Source organism: Cheilinus undulatus, linkage group 7 (assembly GCF_018320785.1).
Source record: "Cheilinus undulatus linkage group 7, ASM1832078v1, whole genome shotgun sequence".
Taxonomy (NCBI): domain Eukaryota; kingdom Metazoa; phylum Chordata; class Actinopteri; order Labriformes; family Labridae; genus Cheilinus; species Cheilinus undulatus.
The window spans coordinates 8,956,005-8,972,799 of NC_054871.1; the positions used below are offsets into that span (position 1 = coordinate 8,956,005).

Genomic DNA, 16,795 nt, shown 5'->3' on the forward strand with positions numbered 1-16,795 from the left:
GATCCCAAATGTCCATTGGAGGTCAGGGGTTATGTGCTGCTACTATGATGTACTGTGTTAATGTAAACTGTGTGTTTTTAAATGCTTTTGTACCACTATTTGCAAACCAAATTTCCCCCTTTGGGACAATAAGAACAGAGGGAGGCAATGATGTCTGCAAGGTCTAGATATTGATTATTTTTGAAAAATTTATCAAATGGTAGAACCATTGATTTCCATACATTTTTTGCATGCATGCTGCTCAAAGTGCTCTCAGTTTAGAGCTCTCTCTATTCTCATCCACATTTTGCAGCTGGCAGGTTTGGGTATAAAACTAATTTCAACCCTCTGTGTCCACTAATAATTATTTTTCCTGAACCCTTTGTGGCCAAAAATATACGTTACTTTTAGATTAAAATAAGATCACTTCTTCACTTCATAACCATATCTCAGAGAAATTAAGCACATTCTTTATGTTTAAATGAAGTCCAGCATTAGTTCATTGAAGACAGAATAGTGATACGGTCGTTATCGCCTCTCAGCTCCCTCAGCCAATAACAGCTCTTCTCTAAACACAGCAGTGTATTTGAATATGACATACTTCTCACTCATCCCTGCTTGCATTAATGCTAATGCGCCACGCTGCTGCTGCAGGCAAAGCTTAACCTCCTCCACCCCAGCCTCCTCCTTTATAGAATATAGAATAACACTGATGTCAAGACTGTGATCTAGACATGAAAAAGATATTTCTTTCTTCCATGTAGCTAAACATTAAAGTCAAAATACACACCCTAATCGGTAAAAGTAATCTCACTACAGTTTTAGTGTCAGTCCTGTGGTACAGAACATCCCAAGCAGTTGTCATTGTCTGATTATGGTAAAACCACAAGTTCCCTTGACTGATACAAGCACAAAATTGACTATTTGTGTGTGCCAGTGCAAGAGTTTGTGTGAGGACTTTTAAGTGAAGCCTGACAGTGAGCCTACACCAGACATCACGACTTCTAAAACAAAGACAAGAAAATATGACAAATCATTTTGTGTCCTTGGCTGCACCTATACAATAGAAGGTAAAGAAGAGAGCTGCTCCTTTTGTCACATCCTACCTTTGAGAGAGGTTTTTACTGCATTTGTCTCAATCAAGACAAATAGGAATCAAAAAACTTAAAAAGAGAGTGAACTGAAAGTTTCAGTCTCACAGCACGACTCCAGACTGGTGGAGATCAGAAAGGCAAAACAAGCCCAAAGTAGTTATTAAAATTTAATGATGCAGAAAAATTTATATTTTCACAGAATTTTTCAGAGGTTGATTTCAAAAATGCAGTTTAAAGCAGTGACGCCTGATAAGTCTTCAAAATTTTTTTAATTTATACTTTCATGTTGCAGTATAACTTGAACTGCCTGCTCTTCAAAAGTTGCTTTTTATGTTTTTTTTTTTGTTTTTTTTTCAGTTATTCGTATGAAGTTACTATTCTTTAATTATGTAGATTATTTTTGAGATAATTTCTGGAGTAATAGAAGTTTGTATGTCTTTAGTTTATGTGAAATGTAGTTGTTATAATGCATGACGTGGTGAGGGAAAGGAAGCTTGAAAATATTTTCATCTGGCCCAGCAGAAAAAGTGTTAGAACCATAGTCCTATTCAGTGCCATAGATGTAGCAAACAGCTGCTCTTACATATAAGCCCTCTGAGTTTCCAAGATTAAAATGCTGCCCTATAGTACTGCAAAAGCACAATTATAGCTCTGAAACAGGAATTACAAAGCTACAAAGATAAAGCTCAAACAAGTCCAGCCTTAGAACTGAAATAAGAAAAAAGGCATGAAGACGGAGAGTTATGAAACAAGAATTAACTCCCTGTCAATAAACGGCATTTGGACTTCATCAGGCGATATCAACAACAGACTTTGGTGTGTAGAAATGACAGCTCCTCCCTCTTGTCTACCACACAAGACCAACAATATCTATTTGTGTCATCACACATAGCCAAAAGAGAAATGAAAACTTCAGAACCAAGAGCAGTGAACAATTACCATCATTGTTTGAAACCCACCACCATCATTTAATTCTGCATCTCTTCTTTTCTGCATCACCCTCTTTTGTCTTTCTAGATTTATCTCTTTTTTTTCAGCATCTTCCAGTTCTCTGTATCTGCATCGTCTCTCCCTCTGTGTCTTCTTCCTTTTCTTTATCTTTAGCTCCCTCTTCTCTCTGTATGCATCTTGTAGGCATTTTCCTGCTCCTCCCTCGTCTCTCTCTCTCTTTTTGTCCCTCCTTTTTTCTGATCCTGCATTGCCATATGTCTTTCTTCTTTTTGTCTACATTTTCCTCATCCTTTTTTCTTTCTGCATGTCCCTCTTCTCTTTTTCTCAGACTCTCCTGGCTCCCTCCTCTTTTTCTGCATCACCCTCCTCTGTCTTTCTGCATTTATCTCGTCTGTTTTTCAGCACCTCCCAGTTCTCTGTATCTGCATCTTCTCTCCCTCTGTATCTTCATTTTCTCATTCTTTAGCTCCCTCTTCTCTCCATCTAAACCTCCTATTTCTTTCTGCATCTTCCCTTCTTTCTTTATTAATGCCAGTCTTTTTCTGCATTTGCCTCCTATCTCCTCTTGTATTTCTCTCTTCTCTCCTTCTGCATCTTCCTCTTTATTTATTTCTGTCTCATCTCTTTCCTTCATCACCTCTTGGTTCTTTGTTCATGTCCTGTTCTTTTATGCATTTCCCTTCTCTCTTCTTGCATCAACTCCATCTCTCTTTCTGTTTCTTTCTCTTTTTTATCTCCATCTCCATGTTCTCTCTCTTTGCATCTCTGTCTACTTTTCCTGCCTCTCTTTAGATTTTCTGCATCTCTCCTCTCTTTGTTCATGTCCTACTTTTTGCTTTTCCTTTTCGTCTCTCCCTGTGTCCCCTCTTCTCTCTCTTGGTATTGTCCTTCTTTATCTTTAGCTGTCTTTTCTTTCTGTCTGCATCTACCTCTTCTCTTTATGTAAACCTCCCCTTTCCTCCTGCATCTCCCTAGTCATTTCTTCTGTACTCTCCATTACTTCCATACATTACTGCCCTGCTTTTTAGCATCTCCCAGTTTTCTTAATTTCCATCTCACCCCTTTATCCGTCTGCATCTCCCTCTTCTCTTTTCCAGCATCTCCCTTTGCTTTTGTATCTCCTTCTTTGCTCATGCCTGACTTTTTCTGCATTTGCCTCCTCTCTCTCCTTCTTCTCTTTCTGCACCGTCCTTTTTTTTTCTGCATCTCCCTCTTCTCTTTTTCTGTCTCCCTTTTCTTTATTCTGGATCTACTTCTTCTCTCTTTCTGCATCGTTTTGTTCTTCCTTCCAGTATCATTCTTCCCCTTTTTCCTCACTTCTCTCTTCCTTTTACCTGCTTTTCTCTTTATTCCTTTGCAACCCCTAACCAGCAGAGAGCTGTTCAGGTTCTGCTTGAGGTTCCTGAGGTTTTTCTTGCCCCTGTAACTTTGCTAAATGTTGCTTTGTGGTGCTCTGATTCTGGATTAATGTTGGGTTGATATAAATAATAGAACAAAGAGCCTGATCTAGACCGGCCCACTTTGCAAAGTGTCCTGAGACAACTCTCATTATGAATTTGTATACAAATAAAGACTGACGAGACAAGATGCACAGCCCAGGTCCGCTTTAGGGCCCTGATGGTCCCTCCACAGCATTACACTGATATGAAATGGAACCATCTTTCTCGCACACGCTCTGTTAAATGAACAAACATAGAAGCTGCTGTGTGGAGTCTCTTCCCTGTGGAGCTCGTTCCTTTCATTTTAAAAAAGTAGGCCACGGAAAGCGCCCCTGAATAACCTTTTAATAAATTTTATTACAAGCTGTTTAATCAACTTATTAATTTCACAGGAACATAGAATACACCTTGCACAATCACCAGGGAAGCCATTGACACTTAATTGGTTTTCTAATCAGATGCTGTATTATCAAGATAACTCTAAGTAATTACAAATAGAGCAGCCATTTTCTCATCAGCGGTGTGCTCACATTGATTTTCCATACAACCAATCATGATTACAATGATGATGATATTGTTATTGAATGCCTTGGAAATTTAATATGTGATCTGGGGATTGTGTGTGTGGCTCACAGCAGCTCTGAAGGGCTGACACATATTATTCTCTGTTCTTCTTGTCCTCTCACAAACAGAGCAGCAGCATTAGCACTGGAAAAAGCTGTTGGCTGTTCATTAATAGAAGAAGAAGAAATATTACCCCGAGTATTTAGCTCTGCCTTTTCCCATTTGCATACCCGTCAAACAATATCACTTCCAGTTCGCCCTGTAGCTCTTGAGCCCATGTGGCCTCCGCAAAGTGACTCTCTCATTTGCTCTCAGTAAATTAGCCAAATATAGTTGGAAGGAAGTGACAGAGTTGGTTTGGGCAATGCTTTAGAAGGGGGAAAAAATGCCCAACTTTCATTTTCTGCTTCTCTCCCTGCCTTTCCAGATGAGTTTCAAAACTTTGTCCGAAGGCTCCCCACGTTCTACGCCCTCAATGCGTCGGCCATTCAGTACTTCTGGAAGACGGATGCGAGCGTCCACCAGCGCTACAAACAGCTGGAGCTCGGCACGCAGCAGCTCCTGAGCAAAGCACGACGCATAGTTAACAAGCTCTTCACACTCAGCAAGAGGTGTCGAACCCAGCCAAGAATCATACTGCTGAGAGAGAGGTGAGAAGCTGCTGACCCCCGTGATGATGTTGTGGGAGAGAGTGGGTTGTTGTGCATGTGTGAAAATAAGCGAAAAACTCCAAAGCCTGCAGCTGCATCACAAGTCCTTTCAAGGAAGCTGTGAACGGCACCGCTCATTTATTTTCTTCACCCTGCTCCTTGTGCAGCGCTTTGTTATCCCTCCAACTAGGCATTATGCTAATAATGCACACAATGTATTAGCCCTTTGATATTCACGAGAGGTCCCACTGAAGTGAGCTAAAGTGTGGCACCTGATGACTTGGCTGCACTCCCAGCCCCGGCCCTTTTTTTTATTTTTTTTTTTTTTTTTTTTTTTTTGCATCCAGGAAATCAAAGCCATCCTTCTGTGAAATTAAAGTTTGCAGTGTTTCAAAGGAAAATGCAAAGTTTGGGAGATTTTCCTGTTGGTTAACTAGCCTGAGATGAATTCATAGACAAAAAAGTTTCCCATGTTTCTTCAGTATCACTTATCTATTTTTGAGTTGTTCTCAAAAAAGACCCTCTATTCTGTCGTCTCTGAGGTTATGAAAAAGGAATGTGATTAAGTCAGTACAGCTGATGCAGTAGCTACCGGTTTTATTTTAGGAGCTAATTCAGGTAAGAAACCAAATATTCACCCTCTGAAATGTGATTTTTAGCTGCAGCTACAGCCTCCATGCGCCCACCACCTTCACTTCCTGCTTAATCAAATTTAATCCCCCTTCATTTGAACAGTGCATTCTCCACACAGCATTACCAAACACCTACATTTTCTTGTCAGACCATGCAGAGACATACTGTAACCCTTATTGCAATAAGTTCTGATTTTCTGCCTGCTAAAATTAGCATGTTTCAGCATAAAGCATGATCCCTGAAGATGTGACTAAACATCACAACAAGCACTTTATAAGAGCATACTGATGACGATGATATTGAGGATGCTATTGATGCAATGCTCATGATAGTCATGATGCTGATGATGAAGCTGTTACTGTTGGTGATTAAAAAAGCTTGGCCAGAGCCAGCCTAACATGGCCCATGACACAGAACCAGGTAGGGCTGGAGGGGAGTCAAAATCATCCTGTCAGACATGGCAGCCTGGTTTACCCTAGCTGTTTTACTTATTCTTACTATATTTCATATTTCAACTTAAGAACAGATTCTTTCGGTGCAAACCCACTGGATAAAAGTGATCTTTCAAAGTCTTCTGGTCTGGGTTCTTGATTTAAAGCTGTAGTAAGTGATTTATTTTTAGTGTCGTATGCCCACGCTTCTTCAATGCCTCCTCGCGCTGCTCTCTCACTTGAGGAAAACCAGCAAGGGACGATGCTCCAGCCAATGAGGAGGCTAACACTCGCAGCCAATCACGGCTCAGGTCAGAGGGAGGCGTTGCTATTGGCTGCTGTAGTAGGTGCGCTTCTGCCTCTCAGATCAGTGAGAAATTAATAAAATGGTGGAGCAAACAGTGAATTATTGCAGTGAGGGACAAGTGCGGTACACAATAAGAATCAGTGCATTAAAATAAGCTAACACTTTGATTGGTCATCTTTTCTGCAGCTCAGTATACCATTGAAGCTGTCTGTAAACAGACTGATGCTTTCAAAGTCTGCTTGTTCAGTGCACAGTGATGTCTGCACATCAGCTCCTCATCTTCGCTGCTCTTTTTGTGAAATAAAATAAACAGTCCGTGTCTGGTAGATATGATTCTGTGTTGCACTTTTCGTGATCTCATCGAAATGTTAAAATAACTCAGAATCGTTAGAAAACGCCATTATGAAAGCCAGCTTATTAAAAAAATGTAAGGATTAAATCAGGCTTGAGGCCATAATTCAAATACTCAGGCGGGTCAGGTTGGGCCGAGCTTGGAGAGAATGGGCACTTACTCTGGTAAAGTCAGAATGGAATTTTTGGGTCCATCTAAGCTCTTGCTTGTGCTTGGGTGTCCCGACTCTTGTTGGAATGGAATGGTATGCTTAAGTGCAAGGGGTGCATGGCCATTTCAACAGAGATTTTCCAGAGGGAAATTCCCAATTGCGGTGGGAAATCTTCCAGAAAACCCTTAGAATCATCAGAAAGATGGCTGTTCAGGAAGTGCACAAATGTTTATTTCTATCTTCAAAATTTACTTAATCAATTTGATATCATAATCTACTATTGTTTCAATGCATTAGAGTTCTTTTGATTTTGAGGTAACATTTTTTCATAGTTGTGAGGTCCAGTATTATCCTTGCAACAGTTTATGTAAATGCTGTCAACAATTTTCTGAGGACATATCAGGAACTTAAGGTAAAAGATTTGGTGGAGGACTGAACCACTTCCCTTTGTAACTCTGTTTTAAGGGGCAAACTTGAAATTGAAGGTAGGGTAATAGTTAGAGATGGGACTGAGCCCAATTTGGAGTAGACATCACACATGGTGGCAGAAAAAGCAGTGAAAGTAAGTGGAGAGAAACATCCGGAAGCAGACCAGATCTGTGGTATAAGGAAAACGTCTTACTGTGCCATTGTATGTTAGAATTAGAACGGAAGCAAAACATGTCATGCATGTCTGTAGAATAACCTTGTAAAAGACGCTCTTTGTAATGCAACACAAATGTTCATAGTTCTGTTTATATAGGCAACAATATGGTATAGAAACATATACAATAGAATGAATCAAATCATGACCACATACAAATCCAGATACAGCTGCGGCTGTCCATCAGTACATAGTTGGTTTACTTCTTTTTAACACCCACGTCTTCTAAAACAGTGTTTTATGTCCTTGCTGTTGGCTCTGCAATACATCAGTTCTTCAGAAGGTTGGGGGGAGTAACAGATTGATTTGACTTGTAATGAATCATTACTGGGCTGAATAGCACAGCAAGGCAGTTGCCTTACAGAAAGAAGGATCCTGGTTTGAATCCTGGTTGGACGGAGCCTCCCTATGCAGAGTTTGCATGTTCTACCTGTGCTTTTTGGATTCTCTCTGGGCACTTTGGCTTTCTCCCAGAGTCCAAATGCTTGCTTGTTAGGGTGCAGATTGCCTAGTGGTTAGTAGAGATTTTCCAATACACGTTTTTCCTTCCCAATTACAATTTCAATTCCATATGCAATACCAGTGCATTTGGTATCAGCCAATAGAACCAATACTGGTGTAAACTTCCTCCCTCACTCTCACAAAGGGAAAACAATAAGACCATAAGCATTCAAGCTAGCAGTAATAAATGATCAAAAATGGATTAAAATTTGATATTAAAAAAGCCAATTTAATGTCACGTTTACTTCTTTGAAGTCCCAAAAAGTCACCTTAGTTTCGGGCTTGCTAGAAATGCTGCTGTAGGGGATTCAAAGGTATGGTTAGAATCAGTGATATGGCACAATAGCTAGCTTCAGAGGAAAACAAGTAAGAAGCTATAATCTATGGTTCAAAATTTATTGAACTTTTAATACCTGTGTCACTTCTTGTCTTGTACGATAACACCGGTCTGGAAGGGTTTTTTAACAAACATACAGAGAATAATCGTTATGCAGCCCCTGAACTTTGCTGCTGCAGAGGGTCCCTTGTTTCTTCTTCACTGCTCTGCATGCAGCAATGAAGAAGAATTGATTTCCAGTTTATAATGTAACACTTAGCATGGCTAAATGAAGCAAAATATAAAGTTAAGCAAAACAGTATCAGATCAATGCATAAATAAGTGTACTCACTGATGACAGTACCTGCATTTTAAGCAGCATCAGATGTATTTCCGATACTGGTATTAAAAATCAGAACAACTCTAGTGGTTCGGTCATGCCTCATGCATGCAGGCAGCCTAGGTTCAAGTCCATCCTGTGGCTCTTTCACTGCATATCATTCCCCACTTTCTCATCAATGTTTTTGACTCTATCCACTGTCCTTTCTCTCCAATAAAGGCAAGAAATGCTCCAAAATAAATCTTTAATAAATCTTTAAAAAATAGTGACTCTTAATTGCCCGTAGGTGTGAGTCTGCCTGGTTGTCTCTTTATGTCAGCTCTATGATTGACTGGTGACCAGTCCGGGGTGACCCTAAACAGATCAAGCAGAATAGATAGAGATGGATAGATTAACCATTTCTGCTGGTAATCTTTTCCTTTAATCTTCTTTGGAGTTTTTTGGAGCCAAGTAAGAAAAGTGGTGCATGGGGCTCTGGAGCCATGTTGAATGTCACAGCATAGTCCTTATCCTTTTTTCCTGAATGAAAGCGTAATTTAGAAAATGAACATTTTGGTGATTTAGCAATTAGACTTTGCTCGACCAGGTAAAAGAAAATGCACCAGCCATTAAAATATCAGTTTTGTCCTCATGCTATTCTAATTCTGAGTCTTTGTTGTATAAAGGTATGAATAAATGTGCTGGGAATAATGCTAAAAATATCCATTTCACCTCACTGATAACCAGACTGACCACTGCTGAAGAGAAACTCATATCTGAGATGTAATGTGAGGAAAAAGCAGCCGGAGAGTCTGCCGCCTCCTTTTATCGAGCACACAGTGAGAGTGAGACTGTGGCCAGACACAGTGAGAGATAGAGAGAAGGGCACAAACACAAATTAAAAGATACTTTACAAAGTTACTCTCATGGAGCTCTCCTCCCAGCACCACAACACAATACAAAGAAGAAAAACTACAGACAGATATTTTTAGAAACATTACCTTTCTGTTCCCTGCAGGTCCATCCTGCCAAGTTTTCAGACTTGTAATGACTCACTAAGGCCCCAGCGTAATGCGCTATGATTGGAAAAGCAAGTTGAAGTCATTAAATGTGCCGAGGGAGATCATCTTTTATTCAGAAATATTTGAATAAATGATTAAATAGTTAATCGGTTCTCAAAATTTTCACACAGCACCTCTAAATCCCTGTGTTTAATGAGAATAATCAGTAGACATGCATCATTTTCCCACATTTCTATTTTGAAGTATGTGGGCACAATAAGACATTTTACACTTATACCAGGGCATAGGCCATTCTCTCTACTCGCTTCCACTTTTTTTCTGCCACCACAATGCACAGCTGCTGGGATGTAACTATGATATCTGCTCCAAGCTAGTAGAGTGAGAAATAATTTAATGAATTAAACTGAAGCATCTTGAGCTAGTTGATCTATTCCTTTATGCTGAGTGCAGCTTAAAGTTGGATGCAGTGAATTCAAATCTGTGATATAATACCCCTAGGAAATTTAACTTGACAGTTAAGTATTTCATATAGTTTCCTTCTAACTTTAACCCTAAGGATTTTGATTTGAGATCTTTAGAGCTGCAATTTAAATTCAACATAATTAAAGGCTATAGTAAAATATTCCTTCAGGCTGCTTATATTTTGGTCTCTTAAATTCTGTTTGAGTTTAGTTTGTGCTCTTTAAGTTCACAGCAGGAATTGGAACCACAATAACAAGTACATTAACAGTCTTGGGGTTCCACCGTCATTCAGCTGCATGTATTGCATACCTCTTGCAGAGTGAAATCACATTTTCAGTTCGGAAACTGCCTTTTCCCCAACCAATTTACCAAGTCAAGCTGCAGCTCTATAGGCATGCACAACACAATTTAACTAGTCTGACTTCACCTCCTACATATGGACTCAAATGACTTGTGGTTAACTTCATAGTAGTCTTTGTAAAAAAATAAAGCTAAGTAAACATACAGTTGCAATCAAAGTTATTCAACCCCCATTACAAATCAGGTTTATTGTGAAAATGTACAGACTTTTCAGCTGTTTGCAATGAACAAATCAAACAAAAGGAAGAGAAATAGCTCAACACAACTAATGTAACAAGTGGTTTTTGCAGATTCAACCAAAAATGCAACTTGTACTGACTTCTCCAGTCTTAAAATGATTCAACCCCTGAACAAAATCCCTCACAACAGCTCAAATATGCAGAACTAGTGTTGTTTTAAGCACACCTGATGCAGCTAATAAAGGGCTTTGATTAGTTGCACCAGGTTCTCTTGAGCTGCAACACATGGGTTTGCTGAGTGGAACGTTTGATTGCATGTTAGAAATATGGCAAAGTCAAAAGAATGGTCCACAAACATTAAGAGAAAAGATCATTGGCCTTTAAAAACAAGGAACACAACACACAAGGTAGCAAAAACACTAAATGTTCCTAGTGACACTGATGAGAGTATAATCCACAAATTTAAAGTTACAGGAGGAGTGGTTGCATGACCCAGTGATCCCAAGCATACCTCAAGACACCAAGACGAGAAGCAGAAGAAGTCCTGGAAGATTCTACTACAGCCATTACAGTCACCTGACTTCAACCCCATAGAAAACCTCCAGTGAGATTTCAAGAAGGGGGTTGCAGCATGCAGACCCAAGAAAACTACTGAACTGGAGGCCATTGCACACGAGAAATGGGCTAAGATTCCTCAGGAACGCTGCCAGAAGCTGGTGTCGGGCTATGCATCTCGTTTGCAGCATGTCATAGGAAAAGGCGCTCTACTCAGTACTAAAGATGCTTGCCATGAAGGGGCTGAATAATTTTGAGACTGGGGAAGTCAGTATAAGTTGCATTTTTAGTTGAACTTGGGGAAACCACTTGGCACATTAGCTGTGTTGAGCTATTTAAATTCCCTTTGTTTGATTTGTTCATTGAAAAAGGAAGAAAGTCTGTAAATTCTCACAATAAACCTGATTTGCAATGGAGGTTGAATAATTTTAACTGAAACTGTAACACATTGAGAAGTGTTTGTAGTCACTACAGAGTTGATGTCTACATGTAACAGCAATGACATGACACATAGATGCGGTTGGTTGTGGGTTTCAGTGCCACATACAGATGCAGTTTTACCTTTAAACAAAGTTAGGCAGTTGCCTGGGGCCTGTTGCAACCAAGGGGCCTCAAGGAATAGGCAAATATGGGCATGAAATAAGAGGTGTTTACTACAAATTATTCCAATAATTAATGAGTATGAGTATTTAGAGGTGCCATAGTATCTAAATAGAGTTTGATAGACCAAAAAGGACCCTAGGACCTCCAATTCAGTTAAAATCCTTCAATGACCCCAAAATGTCTGTCAGGCAAATCCGTCATCCTCAAATGGAAGCCCATGGGTGAAGTCTGCCAATCATCTGCCCTGCATGGACCCTTGGCCTAATTTTACACCATAAAGTGTGTCAAAAATATCATATAGCAAGTAAAATAATAAGACTTCAAAGAAATTAGCCTGCTCTAACTTTCCTGACCACCTTTTGTACCGCCACCTTATCAAACAAAAGTCACAGTATTTTTGCCTAAGTAACACTGTGACTTTTGTTTGTGCACCCGTGGACAAGAAAATTCCCTGCATGTTTTAGCCCTCAGCTTGATAATCTTGACACAGTTTGGCCCTTGGGATAAACTTATTGGGGAACTGTGAAGGAAATAACAGCAAGATAGACCTATGAAGAAATCTCATTTCAGAAAATAGTGGGCTACTGTGTGGTAAAATGGCAAAAATAAATGAAAACTTAAACTGATTTGTAGCAGGAGCTGATATTAGGCTACACCTGCTGTGCACATCTATTGTCTATTTCTTAAGTTACAACTCGCCCCAAGACAAGTTAAACAATTGAGATGTGGAGACTTTGAGTTACATTGTTACTCATAAAAGAGGTGATGAGCAAGTACTGGTTGCTCACATTTAGGTAAATCCTCCAGGCATGTGGTTCAGCGACTTTGTTAATTGAAAACAAATGCTTCAAAATATTTTTCTCCATGAATTAGCTATGGTTGCTTTAAGCAAAACTGGAAAGGGCCTTTACGTTGCTTCTTGCCTGGAGTCTCTAAATGACTAAAAACGGCCCATGGCTACATAGAGAATGAGAAAGGCAAACAAACTGCTCAGCAGTCTGGTAGACTTTATTACAAGCTACAAAGTGGAGTCAGGCTGCAGATTTCCCTTCGTCATTCTGTACTTGGTGTTAGCCAAACATCCAGCTTTATCACAAAGTTCAAACATTTTTGTGTGTCCCCTGGTCATTCAAGCTTCTTAGGTGAGGCTGAAGCAGGCCAGGTAAAGAGACGTACTACAGAGTTGCATTAATGAGTAACAGTGATGGTAACACATTACAAAATCATCATTTACAGTGGTAGGTCTCAACTGGTAGGTCAGGATGTAAAAGTGAGTTGCTGGGCTGAAAATTGAGTTGATCACTTACGTGTTATTAGGAAAGTCCAAAACAGACAAAATCTTGTAATGCAGTATACATCTTCATTGTTTTCAAGATGTATACAAGATTTTGAGCCATTCAACTCATTTTCTTTGGATATGTAAGCAGATTTTTTTTTTCCATTATGATGTATACATTTTTTTTATATAGCCACAACCATTTTTTATAAGTTATCAAGAGAAAATACACTAAAATATGTAAAATAAGTAAAATAAAATGTACATATCCTTTCAGCAAACATATTCCGGTTGTGATTTCTTTCAGGGTATCCATTTATGTCTTTCTTGTTTTTAAAAAAATGTTTGGTAGTTGTGTGTTCCTTTTTGACAGAATGCAAGACTATATTTATAAGGCTTCGATATGCAGATGATACCTAGAAACACGTATCAAAATGACAGAGTCAAATTTATAATTAGTTGGCATCATTTTTTGTTGAAGTTCAGCCTAGGGAGTTGCAGTTCGTTTTTGCTCTGGATAATTTCATGAACATGTGTAACAAGTGGAAAAGGGTTTTTATCTAAGCCCGTATTGGTGGAGGGCTTCAGTGTAGTTTGTCCTTCTAGAACTTTGTCCCATCTCCACACAGGATCTTTGGAACGCAGTCAGAGTGACTATCAGGTCTCTTACTAAGGCCCTTCTCCCCTGATTGCTGTTTGGCTTTGCAACCAGCTCTTGGAAGATTTCGGTTGTGCCAAATTTCTTCCATTTGAGAATTATGTAGGCCAATGTGCTCTTGGGAACCATCAGTGTGACCTTTTTTGTAGTCTTCCCTAGATTTGTGCCTTGCACCAATCCTGTCAAGCTCTGTAGGCAGTTCCTTTGACCTCATGGCTTGGTTTTTGCTCTATGCAATGTCAGCTGTGAGGCCTTCGATGGAGAGGTTTGTGCCTTTCCAAATCATGTCCAATCACTTTAATTTACCAGGTGGACTCTAATGAAGGTGCAGAAACATCTCAGCAAAGATCCATAGGAATGGAAGGAAGCTGAGCTAAATTCCAAGTGTTTCCGCAAAGGGTTGAATACTTATGCCAAAGTGATGTCAGTTTTTTAATTCAGTTGAGAATATTTTTGTTCGACTGTAGCATCAGGCTGCAACATAATAAAACTGAAAAAAATGAAGGTCTTTATACCTTCTGAATGCAGCCGTTTTCAAAGCCAGATAAATATTTCATTTTTATTGTTGTAACAGTCTGCATCTTTTCACAATTATCATTATAACGGACACACCGTGCTGACAGACAGTCTGTACCTGAATTTCACTTAGGATTAATAAAGTATCCATCCATCCATCCATCCATCCATCCATCCGCCTGTCCATCCATCATGACTGTCTTTCTGTTGCTGTATCTCATGCATGTTTTCATGTTTTTCTTGTGATTGACCTTGGTTGTAACCTCACAAAGCAGATGGTTTGACCAGCTGTCTGTCATCACACAAAAACATTTGAAAAGCTCCAATCCAAAACGATTTTTCCAGTTCTGAGAACAGACCTGACCAATCAACATCGTTTGAGGAGAACGAGGCACCTCCTATAGTTGTGGTTTAGTTGTACTGAAAGACCATAGTTATGGTTGCCGCTGGTGTAGCAGTTAGCTCCATTGTAGCTATAGTCTAGCAACAGTTTAATCAGAACTTTATCACATTCCTTTTTGAAAGAAGAGCAAAGAACCACACTGAAAGTGTTTTTCTGACGGAAAAGTTGTTTTCAGTCTTCTCCTGACCTGCTTTGGCATGAGTTTGTGTTACAGGTTGTATTACAAGCCAGTAGAAATGGCAGCCTCTGGTGTAGCTTCAGCAAACATCTTTTTTTTATTGAAAGATGAGCAAGGAACTACACTGAAAGCTTTTCTTGGTGAGGGAGATGTTTTTACACATACTGGCCTCTGCGTGAGTTTTATCCGCCACTATGCCCCACCATTTGTAAACTAACAGCATCTGCCTGCCAACTCTGAGCTCATGTTACTTACTATAGCTACACATACCAACTGCCACAATCTGCCACTGTGACTGGCTTGTAATGAATTTGACAGTCAAAATGTTTTTCCAACTATCTTCTGCAAATTGTTTGAAAAGTCCTGCCCTTCCCAAACACTTTGAATGCTAGATTTCCCAGGCGAATATGAAATATATCCATGCAATGGATATATGAAACAATCTATCTGACATGTCAGGTTACCACCAATATTTCTTGCCATCAGCTGAACACTGTTCCTCCCAAAACCTGTAAATCCATCCCCTTTGCTTGGACCTCCCTGGTATGATCCTCGAATGCTTTGAAGGTGTCTTGCAGTATGAAGTAAGACGACTTGAAACAGCCTTTCTCTTTCTTTATCAAATGTTCTAATGTTGTGGCCCCACTAGATAAACAGAGACTGGACACACTGTTCAGCTCATCCTACTCCATGACTTACTTCTTTTTGTTAACTGAGGACTCTGTTCAACTAAAACTAGTACATAAGGTGTATTTACTAAAATGTGAAGCAAAGTTTTGGTTATATAGATACATTTCAAATAATGAGGGAGAAAAGCTGTTAAAAGTGCCCTTCCTGGTTTGTGCTGCGAGCAACAGTGGTATGCATTTAGCTCAGTCTGAACTAGAAAGGCCTCTATTGAAAGACTTCCTCTCTTTCTATGTAAAATTTATTCACAAAATTAAAGTAGTGGTTTACTTTTATGTAAAAACAAGTCAAAGTAACAGAGGTTAACAAGGCTTAAGATGCATGTCTGTACTTGTCATCTTTTGTAATTGCTTTGATTGAGAGCCCCCTCCTGGTGGAATCTCTGCCTTCAACTGGCAGCAATCTAAGAACATTAAGGGTAATTTGTAATACATCATTACCCAACAGTAATGATTTGTAACAGTTGCCAAGCAGATTTCTACACCACATTAACTTAAAAACATCAGCTGACATTAAAGATACCATAATGGTAAAGCGAATATCCCATCCATAAATAAAGCACACATAAACACAGCTCTATGTAACAGATTGAGTATTTGGCTGGACAGTTTCTGGGGCAAGTATAGCGAGAGCAGGAAATGCAGACATGAGGTAGAGTGGGAGTGATGAAAGCAGATGTTAAAACGGGATATTTTGGATCCTGCTGTGATATAACCTGGTGCTCTGAAAACATCTAAGGAAGAAGTCTGTCACTTCTTTTCACATGGGTGACAGCCAAGAAGTCATTATGAAAGATGCAGTCTCTCCCTCAGCGAAAAGCACAGCATTTTTTTTTCCTGTCGTTTTGGAACATACATTTTGAATCAGTCCAAACATACATCAGTGAGTTCAAATACAACTTTGCCTAACTGGAAAAATATGCATGGCTTCACTGAAAAAATATGATTATTTCCTCTATTCTGCTGCATCTTTCTATATTTTCTTTGTGTAATGACCTAGTTCATGAAGGATTTGTTTTTTCATTCATATAAAAGAAATATGCATGCATCTCTGCAGCCATTTTCATGCTCTGGAGCATCATGGTCTTTGTCAGATAAAGATAAAGCAAATAGGAAAATATATGCTTTGTGACTGTACACTGCAAACCCATTTTGGAGTTTCTATTGTGACTTTTTAGCTCACTCTTTGAAGAGGTGTCTTTTTCTGCTGCTCTGTCTCAGAATACTAAATGTCAGAATAATAGCAGTATGTTGTTTTCTGCAGCTTTCAAAGCAAATATATATAGCTTTTAATGGGAAAAATGGAGTGCATCTTGTTTGGAGGGAAAAGTTTGGCACAAATGGAGACTGTGAGAGAGAGGGAGAAAGTTTAGTGTGGCATTGATCCGTGTGAAATGAGCTGACAGGCAGTGAACAGATTGCAGAGTGAACACCCAGCTTCTCTTTGGCCTGTACTGCACACTGTGTCTGTGTGACAGTTTACATGTCCTGCTGACAGAACTCGCTTTATGATGGCGGGACAGCTTCCTCTCTCTCGCTGTGCACAGTCTCAGACTCTGGAGGTGAG

The 16,795-nt window shown here is 39.5% G+C and overlaps 1 protein-coding gene across 1 annotated transcript in view; it reads left to right on the forward strand.

Moving 5' to 3' along the window:
* The window catches only part of LOC121512509 (BMP/retinoic acid-inducible neural-specific protein 3-like), a 133,793-nt gene that overhangs the window by 103,661 nt on the left and 13,337 nt on the right, over positions 1 to 16,795 (forward strand). The window contains exon 7 of the mRNA XM_041791810.1: positions 4,455 to 4,677. Coding sequence (XP_041647744.1) covers positions 4,455 to 4,677 — 223 coding nt within the window. The remainder of the gene's footprint in view (positions 1 to 4,454; positions 4,678 to 16,795) is intronic.